Source organism: Vipera berus (assembly GCF_964194415.1).
Source record: "Vipera berus genome assembly, chromosome: Z".
Taxonomy (NCBI): Eukaryota; Metazoa; Chordata; class Lepidosauria; order Squamata; family Viperidae; genus Vipera; species Vipera berus.
The window spans coordinates 16446676-16473817 of record NC_138205.1 but is presented as its reverse complement, the minus strand read 5'-3'; the positions used below and the strand labels follow the sequence as shown (position 1 = coordinate 16473817).

The 27142-nt window shown below is 44.8% G+C and overlaps 1 protein-coding gene across 1 annotated transcript; it reads right to left on the bottom strand.

The window, feature by feature from the left end:
* Window positions 1-1047: 1047 nt before the first annotated feature.
* LOC308679113 (thyrotroph embryonic factor-like) lies at window positions 1048-25210 on the bottom strand. Its single transcript, XM_081346372.1, is given in 6 exon segments — window positions 1048-2276; window positions 9194-9414; window positions 15547-15882; window positions 24005-24230; window positions 24232-24259; window positions 25075-25210. Coding segments are annotated over 6 exon segments (1134 nt in total). The 5' UTR covers window positions 25182-25210; the 3' UTR covers window positions 1048-2060.
* Window positions 25211-27142: the final 1932 nt, after the last annotated feature.

Genomic DNA, 27142 nt, shown 5'->3' with positions numbered 1-27142 from the left:
ATCACAAAGGAACTATCTCGCGTGTTTGTCTGCATTACATCTACGGACAGATATGTGAACAGAGAGAAAAATTATTTGGTGATAGTAATTTTTTTTTAATCCCATCTTCCTTTATTCCTCATTGCTTGTAGCATATAATTGTAAACATCTTTGGGGAGGGTCGTTGGAAGGGTGGGGAACTGCTCTCAAGCCCTCTCGAAAAGGTCTTAACAACACTGTTACATGGAAAATTAAAAAGATTAGGAATCTCTCCAAAGGAGATTTTAAACATGTTTGCCCAGCATTCCCTTCCTGTACGAAAGAACCATCCTTCCCTTAACAGAAGAGCATAGTTTAATCTCCTAAGTCTTGCCTGGAGTGAAGGTGGCTGTGTGTATATACACGTATATACACACACATAGCAACCACACATTTTGTCTGTTTTACAAGAGATGAAACATACACACACACACACACACACACACACTTTTTTTGTAAAAGAAAAACGTGCCGGAACTCACACGTCATACAACCCGCCTTGCCTACCCTATAAGGTGCCGGAACTCCGTTCTGAGCGTTCTATGACAAAAAAGCCCTGTGTGTGTGCGTGTGTATGGTTGTCGATCAGAAGATCAGCAGTTTGGCAGGTCGAATCTCGAGTGCCGCGTAGCAGAGTGAGCGCCTGTTACTCGTCCCAGCTTCTGCCAACCTAGCAGTTCGAAAGCACGTAAAAAATGCAAGTAGAAAAATAGGGACCACTACGGTGGGAAGGTAACAGCATTCCGTGCGCCTTAGGTGTCTAGTCATGCTGGCCACATGACCACGGAGACGTCCTCGGACAAGCGCTGGCTCTTCGGCTTTGAAACGGAGATGAGCACCGGCCCCTAGAGTCGGAAACAACTAGCACGCATGTGCAGGGGAACCTTTACCTTATACACACACACACACACACACACACACACACACACACACACACACACACACACACACATATATATACACACACACACACATATATATAGTGTGTGTGTGTATTTATATAGATTTCATATTTAGAAGGGACACAAATGAGGTCTCGTGTTTTATCATTTCTGTACACATGACACTACACTGGGGAGGGCTAGGAGGAAACAGATGCAGTCACTTGCCTTTTTTAACTAAAAAACAGAATAATATAATTTTAACAATTAAACTAAACCCCTAGCTTTGCCATCAGATGTAAAGTCCCCTTCGGCCAAGTGTGGAAATAAAATGAGTGAGCAACCCGTTTGATTTAATTTGGCATTCTATAGACAGAAGAGTCCTGATGTTTACTGATCTCAAAAGAAAGGATTTTCCATTCAGGGTGTCCAAGACTTTGAGGCTTCCTCGAGAGGGGCATTGTAAAGTCATAGTGGTTTATTGGGGTAGGGATGAGCCCAGAAAACCTGGATATCACATCCACTTTTGTAACTGGTTTGCCTGTCCCTTAATCGCAACTCCAGAGTCGGTGGATGAAATGAGAAAGGGTTAAACCGTGTGCAATCATCTGCTGAAAAATCTATTTCTGTGTGACCGAGCTTAGGCACTGAGATTTACCTAAAGAGCTCTTCGATCATCCATATCCAAGTCCCGTCCAAATGCCACACAGACAGTGGTTTGCAGACGTGATGGTCTCTGACTGAACTGCCCTTTGGATTGAGAGTTCATCCGCAAGCCAAACCCTAAGATACAGGTGTAGAGAGAACGTGCGTGCACATGTAAGTGTTTGTGTGTGCAATACATCTTTCAACGTGCTACAGAGCCCTTGTGTCTTCCAGGTATCTACGATGCCCAGTTCAACATCTTGGCTGCTGTCCTGTTCTGGGTGAGGGGCAGGCCATGCCCACCCAGGAACTCTCCTTTGTGCACCCAGAACCATGGTTAGTCCCTGCAGATGGAAAGTGCTCAACGCAGACCTTTCCCTCATTCCAAACATCTTGTCGTTGGATTATTTGTTTGCCCGGTTCGGGAAGACAGGGGGTCTGGGTTGAAAAACCAGGGTGGCCCTTCCACCTCGGTGGCGGGATTTTGGAGAAGAGCATAGCGCCCTGCTGTGGATTTTACAAGGTGCCGTGCTGAGATTCATATTTAGAGAGAATGCTGCGGTAGCGGGTTAGTTCCTGGCGGATATTGGCCACTTCTTGGCGAAGGACCGCATTCTCCTTCTCCAAGAAAGCCGCCCGAACTGTGATTTGATTCTCTTTCAGGCGGCGAGCATCTCTTGAGCGTTTTGCTGCCTCATTGTTCTTGTACCGCCTGTTCCAATATTTTTCATCCTGGTGCAACATGTAAAAAAAAGGTGGGGGGGTCAGGAGGAGGGAAAGAAGAAAAAAGTGGCATGTCAAAGAAAGTGTCACATAAGCATTGCACACTAGGTAATTCTAACCATTGTCCACAAAGGTCTGCGCAACTTAAATGTTCACAGGCAGTTCCTACACGGACTTGACAACAGTTGACTGTCCAATTCAGGGTGATATTTGTGCTCTCAAGAAGCAATACACTGTACATGAATACCAATGGCCATATCCCTGGATGGTTTCATCTTCCAGGCTAAGGAGACTCATGGTCAAATCCCCATTCAACCACAAACCGTCACTATGAATGAGTGATTTGAAATCTAAGGAAGGTTTGGCTTGCCCAGGTAGGAGACAGTTCTTAGTTGACTTTGGATGATCCGGGAAAAAGCAAATTGTGCCAAGCAGGATTTGAATCTGGCAAGCGAAGGCTGTAAATGCAACCATCTACCAAAAGGAAAGACCTTTAGATAGCTGCAAAGATTTAACTCTTAAAAGATTAAACACACCATCTTTTGTATCCGGATAACTGAACTTTCAGAGCCTCATCATCCAACACTTACAGTAATATCTGTGTGAATACTCTCCCCGTGAGCTCAAAGTTCTATGAAGGTCACGGAAGACCGCCACATTCCAGTAGGCCCACAAATTTTTTTTAGCAACAGGCACCCATCCACTGAAGTGGATTCAGACTTGGTCCCATTTAAGAGTCAATAAATCAATTGGCCTTCCCTCACTTGATTTCAGAGCCTAGGTACAGTTATTTCAGCTCCAGCCAATTCGTTTCAATGACTTGGGCTACAAGCAGATGGAGAGATTGATATAACTGGAGCAAAATGCACAAAAATCTGGCTTTCTTAGGGGAAGGGAAGAACTGGACTGACACCATGATGCCATTAAAAGGAAGGTTAATAGTATTCTGCTATTCTTATATATTCTCCTCCTCAATTTTTTGTTTCCTATATTAGAGGGGATTGAAAGGATACAAATGCACTGTTTTACTTTTACGAGGCGAACAATACTAGGAAAGGAGACCAGGCATCCCCAACCCTCTGCCAGCTGCATGGGCCTAACGCAGGGGTAGGCAACCTTGGCTCTTTTATGACTCGTGGACTTCAACTCCCAGAATTCCTGAGCCAGCATGGTTCAGCATGGAAACCTCTCCTTTCCCCTCAGCATGGCTGGCTGAGGAATTCTGGGAGTTGAAGTCCACGAGTCATAAAAGAGCCAAGGTTGCCTAGCCCTGCATTAGGCCCATGCAGTTGGCAGAGGGTTTTAAGTGTTTGGATCTAAAGTGGGAAATCTGGGACAGTCTCTCTTGCTGACCTTGTTGATGGCAGGCTCCTTTATTATTTATTATTATTTATTATATTTGTATAAGACTGATAGCTATAGTAAGTGCACCCACTCTGGATTTCCCATTTTTGATACAAATATTCACTCGTTTTGAATAAATTAGTTTGGTCTGGTGGTTAAGGCATCAGGCTAGAAACCAGGCAACTGTGAGTTCTAGTCTCGCCTTAGCTATGAAATCCCATTGGATGATTTTGGGCCAATCAGCAGGAGGCTGTGAATTCTAATCCTGTTTTAGGCATGAGATTCTCTCTCTCTCTCTCTCTCTCTCTCTCTCTCTCTCTCTCTCTCTCTGAATGCCCAGCCCCCCTCGCAGGGTTGTTGTGGGGAAAATAGGAAGAGAAAGGAGTATTGTGATTGTCACCTTGTGTTATTTATAAAAATAACAAAGATGGGGTATAAATTAATTAATTAAGTTGAGAGAAATCTGAATATGGCCTTCAGCTTCATGACTTTGTACAGATACCCCAAATTTCAGCCCTAGTAGATAAGTAAAATACAATTTAGCTTTAGATAGTGTGCTGTATGATGCCAGCTACTCAAAAAGTCCCTGGGGGAAGCTATCTGGTTCTTTCCTTTTGCTAGTGTGTCTTTGTGATTCATTGTACTGTGGGAACTAACTAAGGCCCTGTCAAGTTGAGCTTATACAGCCATCATATTAAACCATCATGTGGTTTTATTTTACATGAACATAGGATTGCTGTCATATTAACCAGGGACGATAGGATTGGCACAAGCAATTTACATAAGCAAAAACTCTAACTTCTAAGCCAAAGTCTACTGCAGTGATTCACTTAACAACTTTGGCAAGAAAGGTGGTAAAATGGGGCAAAGCCCACCTAACAAATGTCTCACTTAACAACGTAAATTTGGGGCTCAGTTGTGGTCATAAGTTGAGGGCTACCTGTATTTTGTTTTTAATCACAAATACTCTGTAAACCCAATTGTTCAGTGAATCTCTTTGCCCATCGACTTTGCTTGTCAGAAGATCACAAAAGGGGATCACATGATCCCAGGACAGAGCAATGGTCATAAATACCAACCAGTTGGCAAGCGTCGGAATTCTGATCACATGATCATGGGGATGCTGCAAAGGTCGTTAACTGTGAAAAATGGGCATAAGTCACTATTTTTTTTTCTGTGCCACTGTAACTTTGAATGGTCACAAAACGAACTGCTGTAAGTCAAGGACTACCTGTACATAGGAGTTGTTAACTGAGCAAAGTTAAAACCAATCTCCATTTTCATCCTGGCCCTGCCTACTGTTAACAGTGCACCTTCGGGTGACTCTCTAAAGATGACCCCTCTCCTACCAGAAACAGTGGGTCCTTGGTTTAGACTGATGTTTTTCAAATTGGCTAGGGAATTCTGGGAATTGTTGTTCTACACATTTTCAGTGGTGCCAGACAACAAGGCAGTCCATCCAAGCCAAGAAAAGAGAGAGAAGAGAGAGAGAGGTTTAGGATCATGTACATTCTTTTATTTGTATTTATGGGTCAGTATTTTAATAAACACCAAATCAGTATTGGTGGTGGTGCCTGCCGCTGTTTGCCCAATTAAGGAGGAACGGATGGTGCCTTCCCAAATGAGCTGCCAGATTTTGCCAAGAAGTGTGAAGTGGTACTGATGGGGAGTTTAATTACTCCAATATCTGCCCAGAAACTCTGCAAAGCTTCCTGATTTGCCTTCTTGGCAACATTCTCCTTCAAAGAGCAGAGGAAAAGTTTAGCGAACATTTGAAAAACAAAAATGAAACATTATAGGCAGGTAGCCCAGAATACTAGAAAAAGGGCCAGGAAATAGATGAAGGATGCTAGAAATAATAAATAAGATTCTTTTTTTTAGATAAATACAGAATAAAAAGAAGAGGATTTGGTAAATTAAGCAGGTGAGCAAAAATGGCAAAATGCCAACAGGTAACGAAGAAAAAAACCCCAGATCTATTCAACTTCCATTGTGACTCCATCTCCTCTAATCTGAGAAGTGGAAATGAATGAACAGGACTGAGGTACAGTAAGGAATTACAGATAGTCCTCAACTTACAACCATAATTGTGCCCAGAGTCACAGTCGTAAATCTTGCAGGCTGCTAAGCAGGTCACCAAAGGACCATGCCTGATTCCATAACCCTTTTTTGTGGTGGTCGTGAAGCAAACACTGAAGTCACTAACTAAATGGCCACGGTTGCTAAGTGAATGCATCTGTACCCAATGGGTCGCGTTTGTTGCCAAAACCAATAAATTGTGGTCGTGTGACTGCAGCACACTGTACACACCCAGAAATATGAGCCAGTTCCCAAGTGCTCAGATCATTTGACCATGCAGGGGGGGCAGGGGGGGTGTTGGAAGCGGGTTCTAAGAACCTTTTGAGGGGGGTCCATTGTAACTTTGAAAAATTGCCAAGCTACCAGTCATAAGTTGAGGAACACCTGTAGCCTGCAGTATTTGGCTCAAAAGCAGAAAACGTGTTTCAGAGCAGGTGTTACTTGCTCTCACTGTGGGCAGCTCCTCGATTCTTTTACCTGAGCTCCTTGTCACTTATCTTCCTAACTCAAACACATCTCCCAGCTCAGGAAAAGTTCTGAATACACCTGTATTAGATCCAGTAGCACCTTTTCCACTCTGTAACCAAATATTACACATGTTTAGACGAGAATGCTTCTTTACTTCGAACGGGTTTCAATCTCTAGAGCCAGATGAATAGCATTCTAGAACAGAGGTACCTTTTGGGCACCAGGGCCCAGTTCCGTGGAGAGAGTTTTTTTTCCGTGGCCCGGAGGGTGCGTGGTTTTGTGTGCTGCCTGCATCTCGCAGATGGGGGCTTTGCTTGTTTGTGCAGACCGGTTGCTGGCATGCGGTGGCCCGGTACCGGTCCACAGACCAGGGGTTGGGGACCCCTATTCTAGACTAGAGTACTAAGTCACAAACCTGTCAGTCTAGCACTGAGACCTAGGAAGATTCTAGGGATCATAAAGCAATCAATCTATAAGCACCCTGAAAACAATGCAATAATTACCCAAAAGTCAAGATGGCGACTTCAAGATCAAGCTTTTCTAAATTTATTTTACTTATTTGATTGTAACTTCCTGGTAGATTATGGGAATGCCAAGGAGGATTATTTTCAGATTACACAACTAATAGTTTCACTACATCCTACACAGGTCAGATTCCCCAGTCAAATTTGCAGCCATTCTTCAAGGGCATTACACTTGAAGAAAACAGTGAAACCAAACCAACTGGTTTGGAAAAGATCAATGAACATGATCCTGGGACAAGAAACAAAGTTCTATAAAGATGGAATGGAAGAACAGGGCACAGTGGGGCTAGGACAGCCCTATAGAAATACTTTTGAGGATGTCATGCATGACCAGAATGGCAGAACATGGAATAAAGGGTTTGCATTACAAGAAGGCTTTGTAGATGAGAAACAAACATTTAAGAAGAGTAGAACTACTTTGGCAGTAGAACATGGCGCCTGGAGGTGGCGTGTTCTCCTTCACACATGCATTCAAGCAGAAGCTGGAAACCCCTCCTCTGAAGAAGCCTTAATCTGGTTTCCTGCACTGAGCAGGGAATTTGGACTCGGTGGCACTAAATATCCAATGCATCTTTCTTCAACACCCCCTGCAGATGTGCGAGATTCAACTCAGAATTCTTAGCAAGGGACATAAAACCACCCCAGGTCTTCTGAACGAGGGTGGGATATATAAATCAATAAAGAAACAAAGGCTAACAAAGGCATTCTGAGAGTCAAAGGATATGGCATCATAGGTAGGGAAAAGCAACCAAATGAATAACAAGTGAAATCCTTCACAGCAGCGGTCCCCAACCTTTCTGCTACCAGGGACTGGTTTTGTGGAAGACAATTTTTCCATGGACTGGGTGAGTGGGGGTGGGTGGGAGAGGGTGATGGTTTCACATGCAACCTAGATCCTGTGCATGCACAGATGAAGCTTTGCTCGTTTGCCTACTGTTTCCACGGTTCCAAACAGGCCACGCACCGGTACCAGTCCATGGCCTGGGGGTTGGGGACCCCTACCTCAAGTTGTTTGACCACTTGTAAATATTCTCCTTCTTTTGGTATCATTTCCCCCCCCCCCATTATAAAGCCATTACGATGGAGGGATAGGACTAGGAAGATGGGAGTTAAAATCCTCACTCCACCATAAAGCTTCCCTGAGACTGATTCCTATTTTTAGCCTCACTGTTGTGAAGAAGAAAAAATTGAGGGAGAAGGCCTAGGTTTCCCATTTTCCTCTCCCTGTGCTTAGGGCCATGGGCATTTTAAAAATACGCAGACCTAACATGAGCAGAGCACCTCTCTACTCTTCCCTGAACCATGCATTTTCTTTTTAGCCTGAAACAGGTCACACAGGCAATCTTTGACTTAACATTCACAACTGGGACCAAAATTCTGGTCACACAGCGATCCAGTTACTAAATGAGTCGTTAAGTGACCAGATTCATTTTTTTTACTGTGATCATTAAGTGAATCACATGGTCACTGAATGAATCCCACGGTCATTAAGCAAATCCAACTTCCCCAACTAGGTTTGCTTGTCAGAAGCTCCCTGGGAAGGTTGCAAATCAAGATCACGTGACTGCAAGACGCTGCTGCTGCAACAGTCATAAATGCAAGCTGGTTGCCAAGCCCCAAATTGTGATCATTGTGACCATAAGAGTGATACGAAGGTCAAAACTTCAAAGACCAGTTTAAGTCATTTTCTTCCCCAAGGCCATTATACCTTCAAACTGTTGTTAAATAAACTGTCATAAGAGGGGGACTAAATATAACTAGTTTAAAGAAAAGCAGAGAAAGGCTGGGCTTGCGCTAGATCTAAAACCCTCCTCCTAAATCAAGGCTATGGTCTTCCCAGTTGCAATGTATGGCTGTGAAAGTTGGACCATAAGAGAGGCTGAGCGCCAAAGAATCGAGGCCTTTGAACTGTGGTGCTGGAGAAGACTCCTGCGAGTCCCTTGGACTGCAAGGCGATCAAACCGGTCAGTCCGAGAGGAGATCAACCCTGACTGCTCTTTAGAAGGCCAGATCCTGAAGTTGAAACTCAAGTACTTTGGCCACCTAATGAGAAGGAAAGACTCACTGGAGAAGAGCCTAATGCTGGGAAAGGTGGAGGGCAAGAGAAGAAGGGGACGACAGAGAATGAGGTGGCTGGATGGAGTCACTGAAGCAGTAGGCGTGAGCTTAAATGGACTCCAGAAGATGGTAGAGGACAGGGAGGCCTGGAGGAACGTTGTCCATGGGGTCACGATGGGTCGGACACGACTTCACAGCTAACAACAACAAATCATTTTCAATCAACGCACAGCCCAAGTATTTGTTATATGCGCAATTAATACATAAAACAGTTTATGATCTTGCTTTTATTGCTTGGTTTGTGAGTAACTTTGCTCTCTCTTGATCTGAATACTATACTCCCTTCCTTAAAGAAACATCCAAGCTATTTCAACCAGGTTAAGGAGGATGGGAATACAAAAGCGAGAAGTCTCCGAACCCCAAGCGGTGGCCCTATCCTCCTTCCCAGCTCACCTTCTGTTCATCAGGAACCTGTATTTTCCGGGCCTTTTTCATGATCGGCTGGGGCTTAAGCTCCTCTTCTGAGAACCGGTGCTTGCGAGGGTCAAAGGTCTCGTGGCCTGGAATGCTGGACAGTGCCAAATCAGCAGGGTCAGGGTCAAAGTTCATGAGGACCTCCACAGCCTCCGGGTCTACCGGGCTGGGTGTGCTTCGGGACACTGGCGTGATAGGACCTGAGGCAAGTTAAGGAGGAAGGCAGGTGACAGAAAAGCACCAACAAAAGTATCTGCTCATAACCTACTACCCTCCAACCACCCCTTTTGCTTCCCGGTGCACCTCAACTCTTCAAGAAAGGGATTGACTGATATTGTGGAGGGCAACAGGGACACACGGTTACGTCTCTTGATAACCCAGTACATTTAAGTCTTCCTGAGGATTAAAGGCATGCAGAGGGGCTGGGAAATTTATGCAGGTTAAGCAGCACTCCAACCCCATTGAAGTAAAGGTGGATTTTCTGGAGCACCCCATGTCTGAAAGGGGCTTAGGAAACAGCCAGAGAAGGGGCATAGGGGCAAACGTGTTCTGGCAACTGCAAATCAAGGGACGGTTGAATTAAAAGAGCGTGTCTCAAATCTCAGCAACTTTTAAGAAGTGTGGACTCGCAACCCCCAGAATTCCACACTTCTTAAAAGGTGTTGAGGAGGAAAAAAACGCTGCTTTAAAAGTTTATTAAGTTACCCTGCCTGGGAAAAACGGGGCAGGGAAGGAGAAAGTCATTTTGCGGCTGGCAGAACCAGAGACAGCCTGGAGTTGTGCGATGCTAAAACACGCCTGTGCAATGGAAAATGAGAGCAGAATTGCCAGAAAACAGGGACTCAATATACTCTGACAGTCCTCCTAACCTTTAACCCTCCCCTAACGACTAGCAGACTAGCACGCATGTGCGGGGGGGGGAACCTTTACCTTTAAACCTGGAACAGCCCCCTCCCCCCCTGCGCTTCTATCTCCAAATTTCCTGGTCCCTCCTCCCTCAAGATTTAGGACTTCAGAAAGTGAGCTTAAAATGCTAGGTCACAAAGCAACATCCCCTCCATACATTATAATCTGCCCTTTTCTAATGCTCCCCACCAACAACCTGGAACTAAATCAGCTGCTGAAGATTCATCCTGGATCCAAAAAGCCGGCTTTGCCACTTAACCTCCATTTCCTGTTCTAGCCAACGTTTTTCACTGCCAGCATGAAAGCTTTTTCTTCTTAAGCAAACCAAGTTCGTTGCTGTCCCCTTTTGCCTTCTGCTGCAACGGAGCCGTTTTCTGTGGAGGAACCCCGGTGCTCGTGCCTGTTGGTTGGAGAACCCAGGTACCCTCCCTTCCCACAACCCCCTCTCCCCCTCCCCCTCCCCCTGACATCTGCCAGTCATCCCTCCTAATCTCCTCCCCCAGGGAGACCCCAAATGACCGCCGTTGCTTGATTAGCTCCACCCGCCTCCCTTCTTTCGGAGAGCCCCAGGGCTAATCTGCCTGTCTTTGCAACCACCAGCACCCCCTCACCCCCCCCCCCGCTGCTGCTGGCCCCTCGTGGGAACCTGCCTGCTGGGAGAGCCACACAAGGCACCCCTGGAGAGGCCCTGCCCGCCTGCCTCACACCGCAGCCCCACGTGCCCGCTTCGCCCCGCCCTGCGCCGAGGAAGGGGCAGGCTGCCAGCTGGCAGGAGCGATGAGCGCAGAGCCCAGCCGAGCGACATGTGTTCGCAGAGGCAGGGTGAGAAACGTGAGCGAAAGCAGGAGGCTCCATGCACAGACACGAGACTGGGCCTTTCCAAGCGGGCGTGGCTGACACAGGGCCTCTGGCACGCCAGGAACACGGGATTCCCCGCAGCCTCCCGGCACGCTAGGGCCAAGTCTCCACTCCGGGACACGTGGACACACATTCAAACATGCACAGGGAGGGAGGGAGGGAGGGAGGGGGGCTTCAGGCCTCCTCCTTAAGGTGGGGAGGGGGAGACCCACCCCTGATGTTCAGGAAAGGGGGAAGCTTCATCCTCTTATAGGTGGAGGGGAGGAAAGGCCTTACATCTAGGATCCCCAGTGATTGTGCGAAGGGGAGGTATTTCTGTTTTTAAATTGGTATCCAGAAATGCTGACGAGCTGATGAAGCAATGAGAAAGGGTGGGAGGGTAGGGGGAATGGATTGGGGGTGGGTGGGTAGTACAGGGTAAATATCAAGATAATATTTTGCAGTCACTGGCGGTCTTTGATGCTCTCTGAGCTTGGTGATTTTCTTGCAGACGTTTCATTGCCAAACTAGGTAACTTCATCAGTGCGCTAATGATGTTGTCTAGTTTGGTAATGAAAGATCTGCAAAAAAAAACAAAACCCACCAAGCTCAGAGAGCACAAAGGACCCTATAGAGTTTTTAGAGGAAGGGGTGACTTAAATGCAAGAACATCTAGAGAGGGGGAGGCAATTTATATTTAATGTTTTGGCTTATATACCCCACCCTCCAAATATAAGAGCTCCAGTTATTTTCTTTAGATTTAAGTAAAAGAGAAAAGTGTTGGCAGTGGTCTTAGATTCACTGATCAATAGATCTGGATTAATAAAACAATTCCTGTGTCCATTTCACACAGCGTGCTGAAACAATTAAAATGTTATGGCATAATGCGATGGCCTGGTTGATGGCTGGATTGTCTTTCCATGCTGGGCCACCTAACTTCATGGAGCTTTAGTGTGTTGTGGGAATCCAGCTTATGTCTTAAAAAGAAGAGATGGAGCATTCAGGAATGCTGAGTGTTCCAATTAATAGTGAGCTAACCAAGTTAGAGAAAGTGAAGGATCATAGTTGGGGAGAAACTTTATAGGATGTAGAGGGAGGGAAGGCTGATGTACCATCAAGTCTTAAAGTTTGAGAGGGACCATATACATTTATCAAATATAGGAATTACAAATTCACTTCAAAACCTGCATCATCTTGGACATCAACTTAACACAGTACTGATTACACTGTTTGATGTGATTAAATCATTACTGATATGTGAGTCAATCTGGAGCACCACTGATCTAAGAATAACTCCAGAGCAGTGTCTCTCAAGCTCAGCAACTTTTAAGCTGTGTGGACTTCAATTCCCAGAATTCCCCAGTCAGTTATGTTGGGAATTGAAGGAATTCTGGGAATTGAAGTCCACACAGCTTAAAAGTTGCTGAGGTTGTGAAACACTGCTGCAGAATGCAATCCCGTATTGCATATTCTCCAAGGAGTCCCAAACATTGTGGATGGAATCAATTCACCTTCACTAATCTGCTCTCCCAATATTTTTCACCATAACCAGCAAGCACCAGATTCCCAACCAAAGTTCTGTAAACTTCCTCTTTTCCCCCAACCTTTGCACAATCACACTTCGAAATGGAAGCAGAAACGCAATATTCGGAATCAAACCTGGTGGATCAAACTTCTTATTATTCTGTTTTTTAAAAATCCACACAGTCCACCTTTCTATTGGGAATCAGAACAAGGCTCACTCAGAAATGAAGTCTAAAAACAATATTATTATCACTCTGAGCTGGGTTTTGCACAATGCTGTGAATTTGATTACTGAATTAATCCATTTTCTGATGTTGCTGAACCATAAACTATGCAAACAGGCTGGACTTGTGAAATGTGCTAATCCTTCCTCCAAAGCCCTAAACGAGGCTAAAACTAACAAAACATAGTATGTTGTGCAAATCCAAAGACATGGAAGTTTAGAAGTAATTGTCTTCAACATGGGGGTTGAATACAACACTTAACTTCTCAGAAGTCCCCGGAGCCTATGAGACTGTTAAAGTAATAATAAAGCCGAGTATATACATTCATCTGCAATGTTTTTACTGTTGTAAGTTGTCTCCATCCTTTTCTATGTATTCTTTAATACATCAATTCTATTATAACATAGAATTTTCATCCATTGGATCAAACCTCAACAGGTGTACCTCTAGCTGCATGGACTACATCTCACAGAATCCCTTGCAATATCTTTAATTAAAATTACCTGACTGGGAATTCTGGAAGCTGAAGTCCACACATTGATGAAGATTGCAGTGAACTTTTGATCAAGTCAGGGTATGCTTATTATCAGAAGAACACTGCATCTTCAGTTGCCTCTAGATTAGTCCATAAAATCTCTTTTCTGGTCCTCTCCACAATAAAAAATAGCTTAAAACTTCACTGGAATTCTAAAACTTTCAACAGGTAGAGAAAAGAATTCCTATACAAATCAGGATAGGATTAAAAATAACGTTCCTTCCTAGGTGCATGGTGTGTGTGTGCTAGCAATGCACAATTCTTTGTGTATCAGTTTGTATGTGGCAAGTGAAAATCAGGGTAGGAATGAGAGGCTGGACTTTCCAGCAGCCAGAAGAAGGCTGTCACTGCCACCACAACCAAAAGGTGGGACTGAAAACTATTTGCAATTAGGAGGAGATGAAACTGACAATCCTGGCCACAATTAGGCAGGTACTTGAAACCGCCTGCCTTCCCTGCTCTAACCCAGTGAGGGTGCTAAAATAATTTTTTTATCACCTCCCCACCAAAAGAATAGTCTTTTTGTAGATATCTACGGAGATTCTCAGTCAATCCAGATCATACTTGTCTCAAAGGTGCTTGTTTTTTTCCTTCAAAAGGCAACTGAATTGTTTTTTTCCTTGAGAAGATGAAGGAGGAGGAAGAGGAGGAGGAGGAGAAGAAGGAAGGAAGGAAGGAAGGAAGGAAGGAAGGAAGAAGAAAGAAGAAAGAGAAAGAAAGAAAGAAAGAAAGAAAGAAAGAAAGAAAGAAAGAAAGAAAGAAAGAAAGAAAGAAAAAGAGAGAAAGAAAATGTTTCACTTCTCATCCAAGAAGCTTCATCAGTTCTGATGAACCTAACCTTCCATTGCCCTGCCCCCACCTCCTATCAGAACCTTTCCTCCCATCTTCTCCCCACCATCCATTCTCAACTGTCAGCACCTATCCATCTCCCTGCCATCAGAACTGATAAAGCTTCTTGGATGAGAAGCAAAACTTTCTTCTTCCTCCTCAAGGGAAAAACAATCCAATTGCCTTTTGAAGAAAAAACAACAACGCCTTTTGGTCTTTTTGCAGATGTTAATCCAAGAATAAATATTATTTGCAATAATGTTAGGGCTCTTTTTAAAGTAAGGATTGGTCAAACAGGATATAAAAGAGTTCACTCAGCACAAGGGTTAAAATGAGGCATTAAAAGTGAGATCTGGAGCACCATTCTCTGCTCAGAGCACCAAGTCCCTTTTCTCTTCAGACAGATTTAGCCACAGGAGGAAAAGCAGCTGGGAAGGAATGATTCAGAACAGAAAAATTGTCTTCACAGGGAGAAAACTCTTCTCTTTTGCTGCTCTTTCATTGCAAATCACAGCTTCCACAATCTATTTTTGTATGAAAAATATTTTGTTATATGCATCCATGTGTAGCCTGTGGCACATCCCCAAGATTTTGTGCCTTTAAACAAAAAATAAATTACAATATGACTTTGCCCCTTACAAGTTCAAAGAGCAAGTTTAAATTATGCTTTCTTCTTATCCCAAAGAGCAGGGGGTGGGGAACTATGGCCCTTTCACGACTTGTGGACTTCAACTTCCAGAATTCCTGAGGCAACCATGCTGGCTCAGGAATTCTGGGAGTTGAAGTCTACAAGTCACAAAGAGGCCATAGTTCCCATTTCTGTCACTGAGGCACTGCAGAAGGAAAACAAAACAAAGCATATAGCAATGCAACTTGGAATTTGCACCCTAGGTTTACAAGGGTGTTTTCATAATATTATCAACACATATTTGTGTGAGCATCTGTGGTTTTAGGCCTACAATTAGTGTGTGCTGGGTGTGACATCTAAAATGTGTGAAAGCTGAGGGGAAAAAAACAGACTGTGGGGTCCTTGGTGGTTTCTTGCAGACATTTCATTACCTAACTAGGTAACACCATCAGTGCAAATGTTACCTAGTTGGGTAATGAAAGGTCTGCAAGAAACACCAAGCTCTGGAAGTAACAAGGACCCCATAGTTCAACCGTGAATTACAAATATTCTCTTCTATAGCAAAAACAGACTTTGGGAAACAGTTAAAAGGAGATTCTTGCAGTTCTCTTACAAATCTCATCCCAAAAGCAGGAGAACCACAGGAGCCAATCACTCTGTTTTCATCTTTTTTTCCCCTACACCAGGGGTAGGCAACCTCGGCTCTTTTATGACTCATGGACTTCAACTCCCAGAATTCCTGAGTCAGACTCAGGAATTTTGGGAGTTGAAGTCCATGAGTCATAAAAGAGCCGAGGTTGCCTACCCCTGCCCTACACCATCCTCTTGCCCAATGTACAGCCAAATTTACCTGTTTTGCTGCAGTTTTGGTCATAATCGCTGCCGACTAGACCTTCACCAGATGAAGAACAGATCGAAGATGATGACGCGCAAGAAGCCGGCCGACTAAGATCTACCACTACCCCGCTGGAAGGCGAGGCGGTGGGCTGGCTGCCTGGGGAATACGACTGATGGGCTGGACTTGGGGGCAAACCATTTTCCAGCAAAAATTCATCCAAGTCGACGTATTCAATCTCATTGTAGGGCAAGGTGCGTTCCCACAGGAGGGACCCCAGATACGCACAGTGCCCAGGTCTTGAGACGCTCAGATCGTCCTCCATCTTACGCTCCTTGTCTTTGATCACACCTGCAGTGGAACAAAAGCAGCAGGGGAGAGCAAAAGGGAGAGACGCAGGTTAAAGTACAAGATTAGTGGAATGTGTATGATCTAAGAATAGGAATCTACTGAAATGCGATCAAAAATAAGACAGGCAATTAATTGGAAAGTCAGAATCTGGAAAATTAGACCAGAATTTGTTCACGCTGTGAGGAGAAGGCTGAAGGTGATAAAGCTGCAGTGGATGCTTAAGGAAACTGCAAAGCTTGTACCAAAGTCATACATAAAAGTCTTTTAGCAACAAAGTGGACTTGGATAAGAAGAGCTGTAAATAAATAAAAAATTGTTTCCCCAATATGCCACACGTTACAGCTTAAGTGTCTGACTACTTTGTACTTGTAAAGGGACAAGGGCCATATCTGGCCAAAGCAGCTTATAATTAAAAAAGAAAGACATAATGTGAAGAGGAAAGGGGAAAATAATGAATGAATTTAAATTACAGCTACATATATGTAAACATGGCTGGCTCAGGAATTCTGGGAGCTGAAGTCCACAAGCCATAAAATGGCCATTGTTCCCCATCCCTGATTTAAAGGAAAGTTTAATTCAAAGGGAATACAAAATTCCTTTAGCAATGATAAGGGATTTTCCCAAACCAAAAGTTAATCCAGACAACATTAAGCTTCATTATCTTCCAACTCCAGAATGTTAAAAATGTTTAGCTCCAATTCTATAGTTCTCTAACCTGAATGTCTGAAAACGGCGATACAGGTAGTCCTTGATTTACAACCATTTAAGGACTGTTCAAGCATATAAGAACGCTGAAAAAGGTGACTTACAACTGGTCTTCACACTTACGACAGTCGCAGTGGTTACATGATCAAAATTCAGGCACTTGGCAACTGGCATGTACCGTATACTGCTCAAAAAAATAAAGGGAACACTTAAACAACACAATGTACTGTATTTAATAGTAGGATGTCTTATCTTGTGTTCCCTTTATTTTTTTGAGCAGTATATTTACAATAGTTGCAGCATTCTGGGGTCATGTGATCACCATTTGCAATCTTCCCAAGGGGCTTTTGACAAGCAAAGTCAATGGGGGAAACGAGATTCGCTTAAAAAAGATTCGCAGAAAAAAAGGTCATTAAATCAGGCATGATTCACTTAATAACTGCCCACTTAGCAATGGAAGTTCCAGTCCCAATTATGGTCATAAAGTGAGGACTACCTGTATACAACTGAAGGCTTCAGAGTGCCGAATTTTCCTTATCATGCCTAGCCTACTCAGAGCAACATTATTCAATAAACAAAGTCAAGATGAATTTGTTGTCTGGAATGCAATATATATATAAAAAGAAAACTAATTAGCAGTTAAGTCATTATAATTTGCACGTTAAGTGAATTATACTTAGCACAGCTCTGTTTGAATGAAAGGGATGGCTGCACCATCAAGTTACTTACAGGGATTAGTGTGCTGTGGAGAGACCTGTAAAGTCACCATAACTGTACAGCAAAGATTTTACAGGTGCCTCGGGGACTCCGTTATTTTAGAGGAAGAAAAAGTTGGCTTGATGTTAGAATATAAGACGTGGAAAGATTAATTTAGGCCATGGATCTTCAAACTTGGCCCTTTTATGACTTGTGGATTTCAACTCCCAGAATTCCTCAGCCAGCGTGCCTGGCTGAGGAATTCTGGGAGTTGAAGTCCACAAGTCATAAAAGGGCCAAGTTTGAAGATCCCTGATTTAGGCCATCTATCTGCCTGTTCAGTGCAGAGACCAGATTTAAAGGTTCCTGTACAGATGGCCTTCCAGCTTCTCCTTGAGGGGCCACAAAGAGAAACCCAACACCTCTCAGTTATTTGGCTTTCTTATCCTTTCGCTGTTTTCAAGTTTCTCCTGATGTTCACCTGCACGCAGGCAGGTAGTTCGTGGATAGCCAAGAATGTTTCTAGATCAACAATTTTGGCAGTTTTAATTGAAGTATCCACCATGTACCATTTACTCTACCTAGATTGAAACCACCTACCCACTGCATTCTATAATTAAGGCTTTGTTGGAAACTATTTTAATTGTACAGTAGTGCTTCTCAACCTTAAGAGGCATACTGGCTGACAAAATCTGGGAGCTGAAGTCCACATATCCTAAAAGTTGTTGATGTTGATGCTTTTCAGGGACCAATCAAATCAGAGGCACACCATATAACACCCCCCCCCGAGAGTCCCAATCCCAAGCTTTTTAAAGTGGTTATGCAAAATAATAATCCCATATGTATGAGTCTCTGCAAGAGGGGGAAATGGACAAATGAGGGGAAAAAAATAAGCAGAGGAAGTCACCACACAAACACCATAACTTACACCCTTGCATCAGATGTCAGGATGCAAACACATAAGGGGTGGCAGCTGTGTGATGGTGTCACCAGGCACATGTTGATATTCTGCCATCACTACTGTTTGCTGTAGATAAGGCTGTCCCACGTTCTACCTCTGATCTCCTTGGTGGCTTGATGCAAACTCAAAACGAAGTTTCCACTGGGTTCATCAGCAGCTGGTATCTTAAAAATTTGACCTGTTTTTGAACGTGGAATGTGAAAGTCTGTTTTGGGTTCAAAACTGCCTGCTTCTCTCATGTTGTTTCAATCAGTTCTGTTCTGAATTTGGAACGATCCCGAATGATCAAAACAGCCTGCTTCACCCTTGAAGCAACTGCTTCAAACTAAAAATGGAAAAAGGTTTCAGATCAGAAAGATTCTGCACCCCACCCCCCTAGTAACAAACGAAGGATGCAAAATCTTCCCTCTTATCTTTCTGCAACTGTGCCAATCTTCCTCAGGATTTGCATGATTGCTCTGAGATTTTTTTTTATTTTTTTTACACTGCAGACTTGAACACGTATCTGATTGAGCTGGATCACAATCATGTTTTTGTTTAGCTTTTTAAATATCTGGCAGCAAGGAAGTTCCACTCTGGAAACGTTTCATTAAAATGGTTGTGATCTTACGGACGTGGTTAATTCAAGGGCTGAGAAGCAAGGACAAGCTAGATCACTGAGGCTGTAAAATGCAATCGCTGATATCTGTAGTGTAAAACTGCTGAAATTTGCCCAGGACCTATCCTTCACTTTCTCCGCCCCAGAGGCCTGCCTGTTGTTCACCAGCAAAATACAAGCACAGCTTTACCCCAGCTGACCTCTGCTGCGTTCAGCCATATCTGATCGGCTTCATCGGAGCTCCTGTTCCTTTGCTGCCCCCTTGCCAGCCTGCCAGCCTGAAGCCCAGACAAGCTGGGAAGGTGGCTCTTTTCAGAGAAACAGCTAGCTGGCCTTTGAAGGGAACTAATTTCTCAGTGACTTTATACAGACACACAACCCAGACCATTAATCTGGGGAGACCGTATGGCAAAAGCAGGATTTTCTGCCTGGGATAGCCGTCTAGCCCCTGAATACACCGGCTTAGGTTCAGATAGGATTGAATCTGCTCCTGCCTAGTGCCTAAATCTGGGGCAAGAGGGATCCATTTCCCTACCACCACATGCGCACTGCCCTTTTCTATTGCCCCAGTTTGTTTACAGCAGACTGCAGAGATTATTATTCATGAGTGGGCTAAAACAGAGGAAAGTGCCAGGAGGTGAGTGGGAGAGGATATAAGCATTTCTTCAAATCTCCTTGACATGAGTCCTACTACCTACCTACAAACACACACATACACACCCCTGCACCCTCTCGCCACCGCACCTGGGCTGTCTGCGCTCCCTCCCCAAATCGCCAGGCCTCTGGAAGCTCAGGTGGTTGTCTGCTTTACAGGTACCCAACCCACACCACGAGGTTCAGTCAGGCCTGGGAGTGGTGCTCCATACCTGAACTCTTACGCTGCCTGCACACGTGGAAGAGAAGTCCAGGCCCAGCTGATGGGCTGTGGCGACACCAGCCTGGCACCCCGAAACTGGGCGAGTCAGTCCCAACGCCCCATGACTAGATTAAACCCACATACAATTCCCAATTGTGAAGAGATGCCCCACACAGATTGATCCCGGAATATTTTCGCTCCTCCCTCCCTCCCTCCTTCTCCTGCTCCATCCTCTCTCCTTCTAGTGCCTGGATCCACCCAGGCGACTACCTGAAACTGCCATTTTATGAACTGCTGGATGAAATCTTGACCCAGTCACGGGACTCCTTGGAGCAGTCCGTGGCCATTTTTTTTTAAGCCTTAGTTTTCCCTATCTGTAAAATGGGAATAATGAACTACCTCAGCAAGGGTGCTGCAAGGATAACATGCCTATGGAGGATAAATAATGGCAAAGAGCAGGATACTGAAACAATACTGCTGATATTATTTAAAATATGGGGAACGATACAGTGGAAAAAATAAAAATGATAAATATTTTGTCTCCATTCCTCCTTTGCCTTTAGTCCTGGCTCTTAACCACTGTGTGACACCAAAATTACCTTCTAAACTGCTACCTCAGTCCCCCCAAATGTTCCATAAATTCCCTCCCCCCCACGGCCAATTTAATGTAATACCTAAAGTTAGACCTCAGCATGTGAGCCCTGTTTTCTAATTCTGCCCCACCAGCTATTGCAGGCATGAAAACTTTCAGAATACAAGGCTGAATTCACACAATATATTTAACCTGCATTATTCCTAGGCATGTGTGACGTATGTGCCGTAGTTAACAGAACCATCTGGTAATCCTAGCCTGGGTTCCATGTAATACCATACTCTCACCCACAAACCAGGTCAGATACTACTTTGTAACTAATGTGACTCAGGATATTTGGGGATCAGATGCTGAAAGGAATATAATGAAACAGAGCTGGGAAATAGTTAGTGCTCAGTATTCAGGCTGTGGCGCCAAGCAGAGGGAACAACCACAAAATTTTTATTTTTATTTTTGTTCTTGTTATTTTGAACCCAGGCTCAGCCAGCTCACTGCAGTCATAACCTAAACCAGATGAAAACAATCAAACCTCCAAACACAACCAGCCTTCCCAGTGGTTGGAGTCATCAGCAGCAAACTGAGCCCCCAGCAAGCAGGCAAGCGAACGCACACTACACGCACACTACACGGAGAAAATGGGGGCATGAATGCTCTCCAAAGCAACATGCACGTGGCAGAACGAAACAACAACAACAGCAACAACCCTTGAACGTTGATACGGATGGTCAAGGTTAGCATCGGCTCCCGAAATCCAGGGGGAGGGGAGTGAGGAGGTGCACGTGAAGGAATATGTCTCCCAACGCAGGCACTGGACTTGGGGGAAGTGGGGGGGGGCTTAAAACACACAACTGTCTCCTCTCTTTAGTCAAGGATTTTGTCTTAATGAGGGTCACGGAGCAAGGAGGAAAATAAAGATTAAATAAGGACTAAAGCGCAAGGGTGGGGGGCGGGGGTGGGGCAGAGCCCATAGAAGATTCTGCCCAAGTAGGCTGAGGCATCCAACTGGCACCCTGGAGCCGCTCTTCAAACCTTGATCAGGCTTACCAGCTGCCCATCCCCACATCATGGTCACAATGCCGAGATACCCCACCCACCGTCTGCATCCATCTGTCCACCTCTCATCCTGACTGCTAACTAGAATATAAATGCCAGCTTGTGGAGAGCAGGCGCTCCCCTACACACACACACACACACACACACACACTTGTTTTCCTCCCCCCTTCTTTCTCCTTGCCAGGGAGGGGTTTTCTGACCCTGGGAAGTGTCCTGATTTCCCCACAATATCCCGGCTGCTGCCACCCCACCACCCCTTGCCCGCCCGTTGTCTGTTGGCTCGTGTGAAAAGTCTTAAGGATTGTTTCCTGGGGCGAAGCTCCACGCCGGCACGTTTCATTCCCTCCTGCTGTGTCCCGTGGCTGAGCTGTGTGCAGCTTTAAGGGATTTACTGCTGCCAACCAGCAGATGTGTGTGTATGTGTGTGTATGCACGCGCATGTACAGAAACACCCCTTGATGGATCACCCTGGAAAACCCTGACGAGTTGGCATCTCTCCAGCAGCAAAACCCCAGGAGTCCTGGCTCCCCAAACCTTCTCTCCGGGAGGGTCTTAAAGAGGATCCCCTCCCAGCTCAGAAATCCGGGATCTCACTGCTCACCTTCTCTTGGCCCCCTCCTGCAAGGAGACTATGACAGCCATTTCCCCACCTGAAAACCTGATACCCCTCCCCAGCCTTCCATAATAATAATAATAATAATAATAATAATAATAATAATAATAATAATAATAATAATAATAATAATAATAATAATAATAATAATAATAATAAACCCTCTACAATAGTGCTGCATCTTGAGGCACTGAGGCGGACGTATTTAGAGGAACTGGATAACAAAACACTAGAATTCCAAAAATCCACTTAAAAAGGAAGGAACCGCAACGGCAGACATGGCAAGTGCTTCTTAAAAATGTCATCACAGGGAACGGGGAAAAGGATTAAGCTTTTACGCTTGGAAATTCCTCTCTCTCCCCCGTCCCGATCTTTAAAAATCCTGGTTCCACTAAGTCTGGGCCAAAGCCTTCCAGAAGCAAGCATCTTACATATGGGTCGGACTACAACTCCCACTTTCCCCCTCCAACCACTGCTGCAGTCCACTCCAGCAGAAGGGTGCCAGCTTTGAGGAGGACAACCCAGAAGTGCTCTGGGTCTAACTCCACCTACTATACTGGATCCTCTTTACGGGGGCTTTGCTCTCCTGTGGAATCCTCAGTTCTTAAGCCCCTCCCAGCCAAAACCCATGAGAGAACACTCCCCCACCCCCCACCCCCGCTCCCAGCGCTTCATTACAATGATGATCCCATCGACATTAAAAGAAGGGGCGCATCTTCTATGCACATGGAAGGCACAGGAGCTCTTATAAGCCATTTCTTGAAAAAGAATCTTCCCTGAAAACAAACAAATCAGGTTTTCTTGCAATTCACGGTACAGGAAACAGAACAAAAAGGGGAAGTAACAGTGGCAGGTTGAAATGAGGACACCGCATTAATGGCAACACTCCCTCTGCTCCTCTTCTCCCCCCTCCTCTTCCCAAATCCAGATGGCAGAAAAGGTAGAAGTGAAAGCAAGCAGAAAGCTACAGCTAGGAAGCCTTTCAGCAATGGTGTCTTCCGGTTACTTTAAAAGAGATTGGCCAGGTTGGGGATGGAAAAGGCAATCCAATGTTGCAAAGAATCCCAAAGGAACAGGCAGATTGGAAAACAACTGTAGTTAGGAGGAAAAATGAACAAGATGGAGTGACAACTGGAAGGATATTTATTACAGGGTGTGTGTGTATGTGTGGAACATACACACAGAGCCCACAAAAACCTGACACCATTTACCTTTAATACGGCATAAGATACCTAATTATTTTAAACTGCATCCAGGTTATGACATTGGCATGTCTCCGGCAAGCTAGGCAGAAAACACTTTGGACTATTAAAACGAAATACCTGGGAAAGGTTTTGCAAGTTTCAAGTGATGGGTGAAAAAATGATAATGGCACAGAGGAGGCCTTCACTTTAATTCTGCACACTGACTCACAAACCAGCCTAACATAATATATCTAAGGGGTGGTGCAAACTGGCCAGCCATATCAGGTTCATGGCTCAGTTAAGTGGAACAAGCCCATAAAAAAATGGGTTGAATAAACCATGATTTGGTTCATAACCGGAAAATATGCTCTGCAAATATGGCTAATCTTTTTCTCTCTCTCGAGGGCGGCTCGTTCCCTCTTGGTTCCTAAACTGTAAAATGGAACGAGCAGCAATGCTATATATAGTTGATGGATGATGTGGCACCAAAGTTGTTTTTGATTCCTAGCAACTACGTGGTAGGTAGATGAGATAGGTAGATGAGAGATAGATAAGAGAGGTGATAGATAGATAGCACAGAGTAGATGTAGATAATGATAGATGGGCAGATACCATAGAGTAGCTAGCTAGCTAGAATGCTGATTGACTAGATAGATGGCAGATGATAGTCCACAAACGCAAAAAAAATTGCTTTAGCAATTTCTAAACAAATCAAATCAAATCAAATCCCTCCACTGTGAACTGGTGAAGCAGTTGGAAAGTAGCAAATGTTTTGCGTGGTTGGGACCACAAATGTTGGTTTAGACCTGGCATGTTGCAGGGGAGTGGGGGTTGGCTGGGTGGGGGTGGGGGAAAATCACTCACACGAGCCCAGATCCTTGGCCCCCCGGCGTTCAGGACTCTTGACCGGTCCTTGCAGAAGGCTCTTGAGACTGACCATGGTGGAACTGGGGCCGCCGATGGCCAGAGGAGGCGGCGACATGAGACTGGGTGCCGGACTGCTCTGGGCCATGATGAAGGTTGCGACGACGGGAGCAGCAGCTAACTCCAGGAGATGCCCACCGCCGACGGCGGGTTTTTTTTCCTTTCCCTTCGACGATCTCCAGCAAACTGTCCCGACTTTAGAAATAAAGATATATATATATAAAAAAAACCGAGCAAAAGCATCAATCTTCGATCCAGAGCCCGACGAAAATCCACCGACGATTCTCAGGAGGGGAAAGAAATTTCAGGATCTGGATGATTTCCTCCCCCCTCCACAAAAAAAATTATTTCTTTCCCGCCTGCACCCCACCCCTCTTTCCTCTCTCGTTCTCCTTCCACCACCAGCCTCGAAACTAGCCTCCAGGGCGCAGGCGACGGCCCCCGCTTTGCCCCGCTCCAAATTTAGCAACCAGTCGGCACCGAGAAGGATCTTCGCAGAAGATCGGTTAGAAATATTCCTTTGCGGGAGATAAGGGGGCTAGTTTTTTTTTTTGGGGGGGGGTAGGGGGAGGAAGAGAGAGATTTAATTTAAACCAAAAACCAAAAACCAGGAAAACAATAATGAAGGATGATCAGGAAACGAAGGGAATCGATTCTCTAACTCAAGAATTTTTTTAAAAATGGATTATTATTAATTTTTTTTTGGCGGAAAATGACCCTTGGGAGGTTGTTCCCCGAAGCTTTTTAGCCTTTCCTCTCTCTCTCTCTCTCTCTCTCTCTCTCTCTCTCTCTCTCTCAAAAAAAAAAAGAAAAAAGAAAAAAGAAAAAGACTCGGCGGTGTGATCCCTTCACTAACAGATCCTGCTCCCTCTAAACGGCGGCGGTGGATCAACTCGCCTTTTCCTCCTCCAGCTAAATCCTAGAAGCACTGGGAAAAAAAGCAAGGCTAGATCTCCAACGAGGGGGGGTCTTCTCGGGCGGGCACTGAAGGGAATCCGAGATTTTCGCACCTGCTTCTCTGCCAGGTCCCCGTTATAATGAGGAGGAGAAACCGAAAGCGGATCCCGATCTGTTCCGGAGTCCTATGCAGGCTTCCCCCAGAAAGCAACCAATGCATTTGAGCTTAGACGCGTGCAATAGACCGATAAATGCAGATACAAAATTGCAAAAAATCACTCGTTACTTTCATCAACAAGCACTTCGCAACTATTTCCGAATTCGCCCCTCCTTTTGCCACAAAGGAGGAGGGGCCAGGCAGAGAAAGTGGGCGGGGCTTCGCGAGCCCTTCTCCACCAACCAGCCGCTCGAGAGCGTGAGATTTGCAAACATTGCTCTCTCCCCCCCCCCGCAGCTTCTTCTGTCATGTGCGTCTGCCATGGGGCAGGTGGGGCTGACCTAGATTTGACCAATGGGAGGAGAGACGGTGGGAGGAGCCTGACCCAGTTTTGACCAATAGGAAGGCGGCAGGAGGGGGAGAAAGGCGTTGGAAGCACGCGGGCAGGCACGTGTCGCTGGTGTTGTGATGGGGAGCAGAAAGGGAAACCTGGATCTTAAAGGGACAGCGACCTAGTCCCTGGAAAGTAATGGGAGGGGGGGTGTTTACTCTAAACGAGGATGAAGAGGGTCGACAGAACAAATCTGGATTCCTACGTGGATGTGACTTTTTAAAAAAATACCCTTGAGGTTGGATTATCCTTCAAATTCTACCCAACTGCCTGAAGGGTAGCATGCTCCATATCCACAAAACTTAACTTTCCTGCATCCTCTAGATATTTATTTTATTTATTTATTAATGGGACTTATATCCCGCCCTATCTCCCGAAGGACTCAGGGCGGCTAACAACAATAACATATAATTACAGAAATTAAGATAAAATTAAAATTAAAGTCCTCTGTGCAATAAATTAAAATTAAAAATAAATTAAAAATTGTAAACATAATTAAAATGCCTGTCAGTCCAGGTCAGCCAGGTGGAAAAGGAGTGTTTTGAGGCCGTGGCGAAAGGACTGGAGATCTTGGGCCATCCATGCACAGAGTTTTGCTATGAAGCTATGGGAAGTCAGCCCCACCCCACCCCCACCCAGAGAAGGAAATATTAAAAGGGCAAAATATTATATTTCCTCAAAGGATCTTAAAGAGGCAGAAAAGCGTGCCCAGTTTTTTCTTAACAGCTCCAAGTCTCCCTCCTCCAAGCAGAAACCAGCTCTGTAGAAATGCAGATGTAAATAATCCAGGAAGGTTGGAGGCCCCTAGCTAGAAGCTTAGGAAGACAAAAGACACCTAAAATCTACATACCCCACCCAAACTCTAGGATGGGACATAATAGGATTAACCCACTGATGCCAAAGGGGCACACTCAGACTCAGGTCAAAATACATGACACAGGAACTACAAAGCCTCAAACAGGAACAGGAAACAACCTCAAGAGCCCCAGAGGGTATAAAAAACCCCGCTCCCTACATGTGCTCTCTCTCTTTTCTTACAGAGCCATCTTCCTGTCTGGCTCTCCTCTTCAATAAACTGCAACCTTCTTTCTAAAGCAGTCGCCATGTTGTTTATTCCCGGCTTGGACTGAACCACGATGAAGATTTTTCCTTCAACAAAGCTGTAAGTTAAAGCAGTCTCAACATCAGAAGCAAACCTTTTTTCTTTCTGGCTCACCATGGATCGATGGACACAGATTTCTTGGAAATCTTTCCTGTCAAAATAATGTATTTTCCCATGGTGATGCTTGGCTTGGGACAGATTCTATGTAAAGCAAATATGACTTTAGAGCAGGGTTTCTCAACCTTAGCAACTTTTAAGATAAGTGGATTTCAATCCCCAGAATTCACCAGCCTGCTGGCTTCTGAGAGTTGGAGTCCACACATCTTAAAAGCTGCTAAAGTTGAGAAATGTTGTTTTAGAGCAGGGGTGTCAAACTCACCACGTGACATATCGTGATGTATCTATGTGCTATGCTTTTGATATTCAGAAATTAGCAATTGAAATTTCTCAGGAAATGAAGAAAAACTTCATAACTTATTAATTTCTGCATATGAAGCTAGTAAGCTTTTTTTTAAAAAAAATACAGCTGGA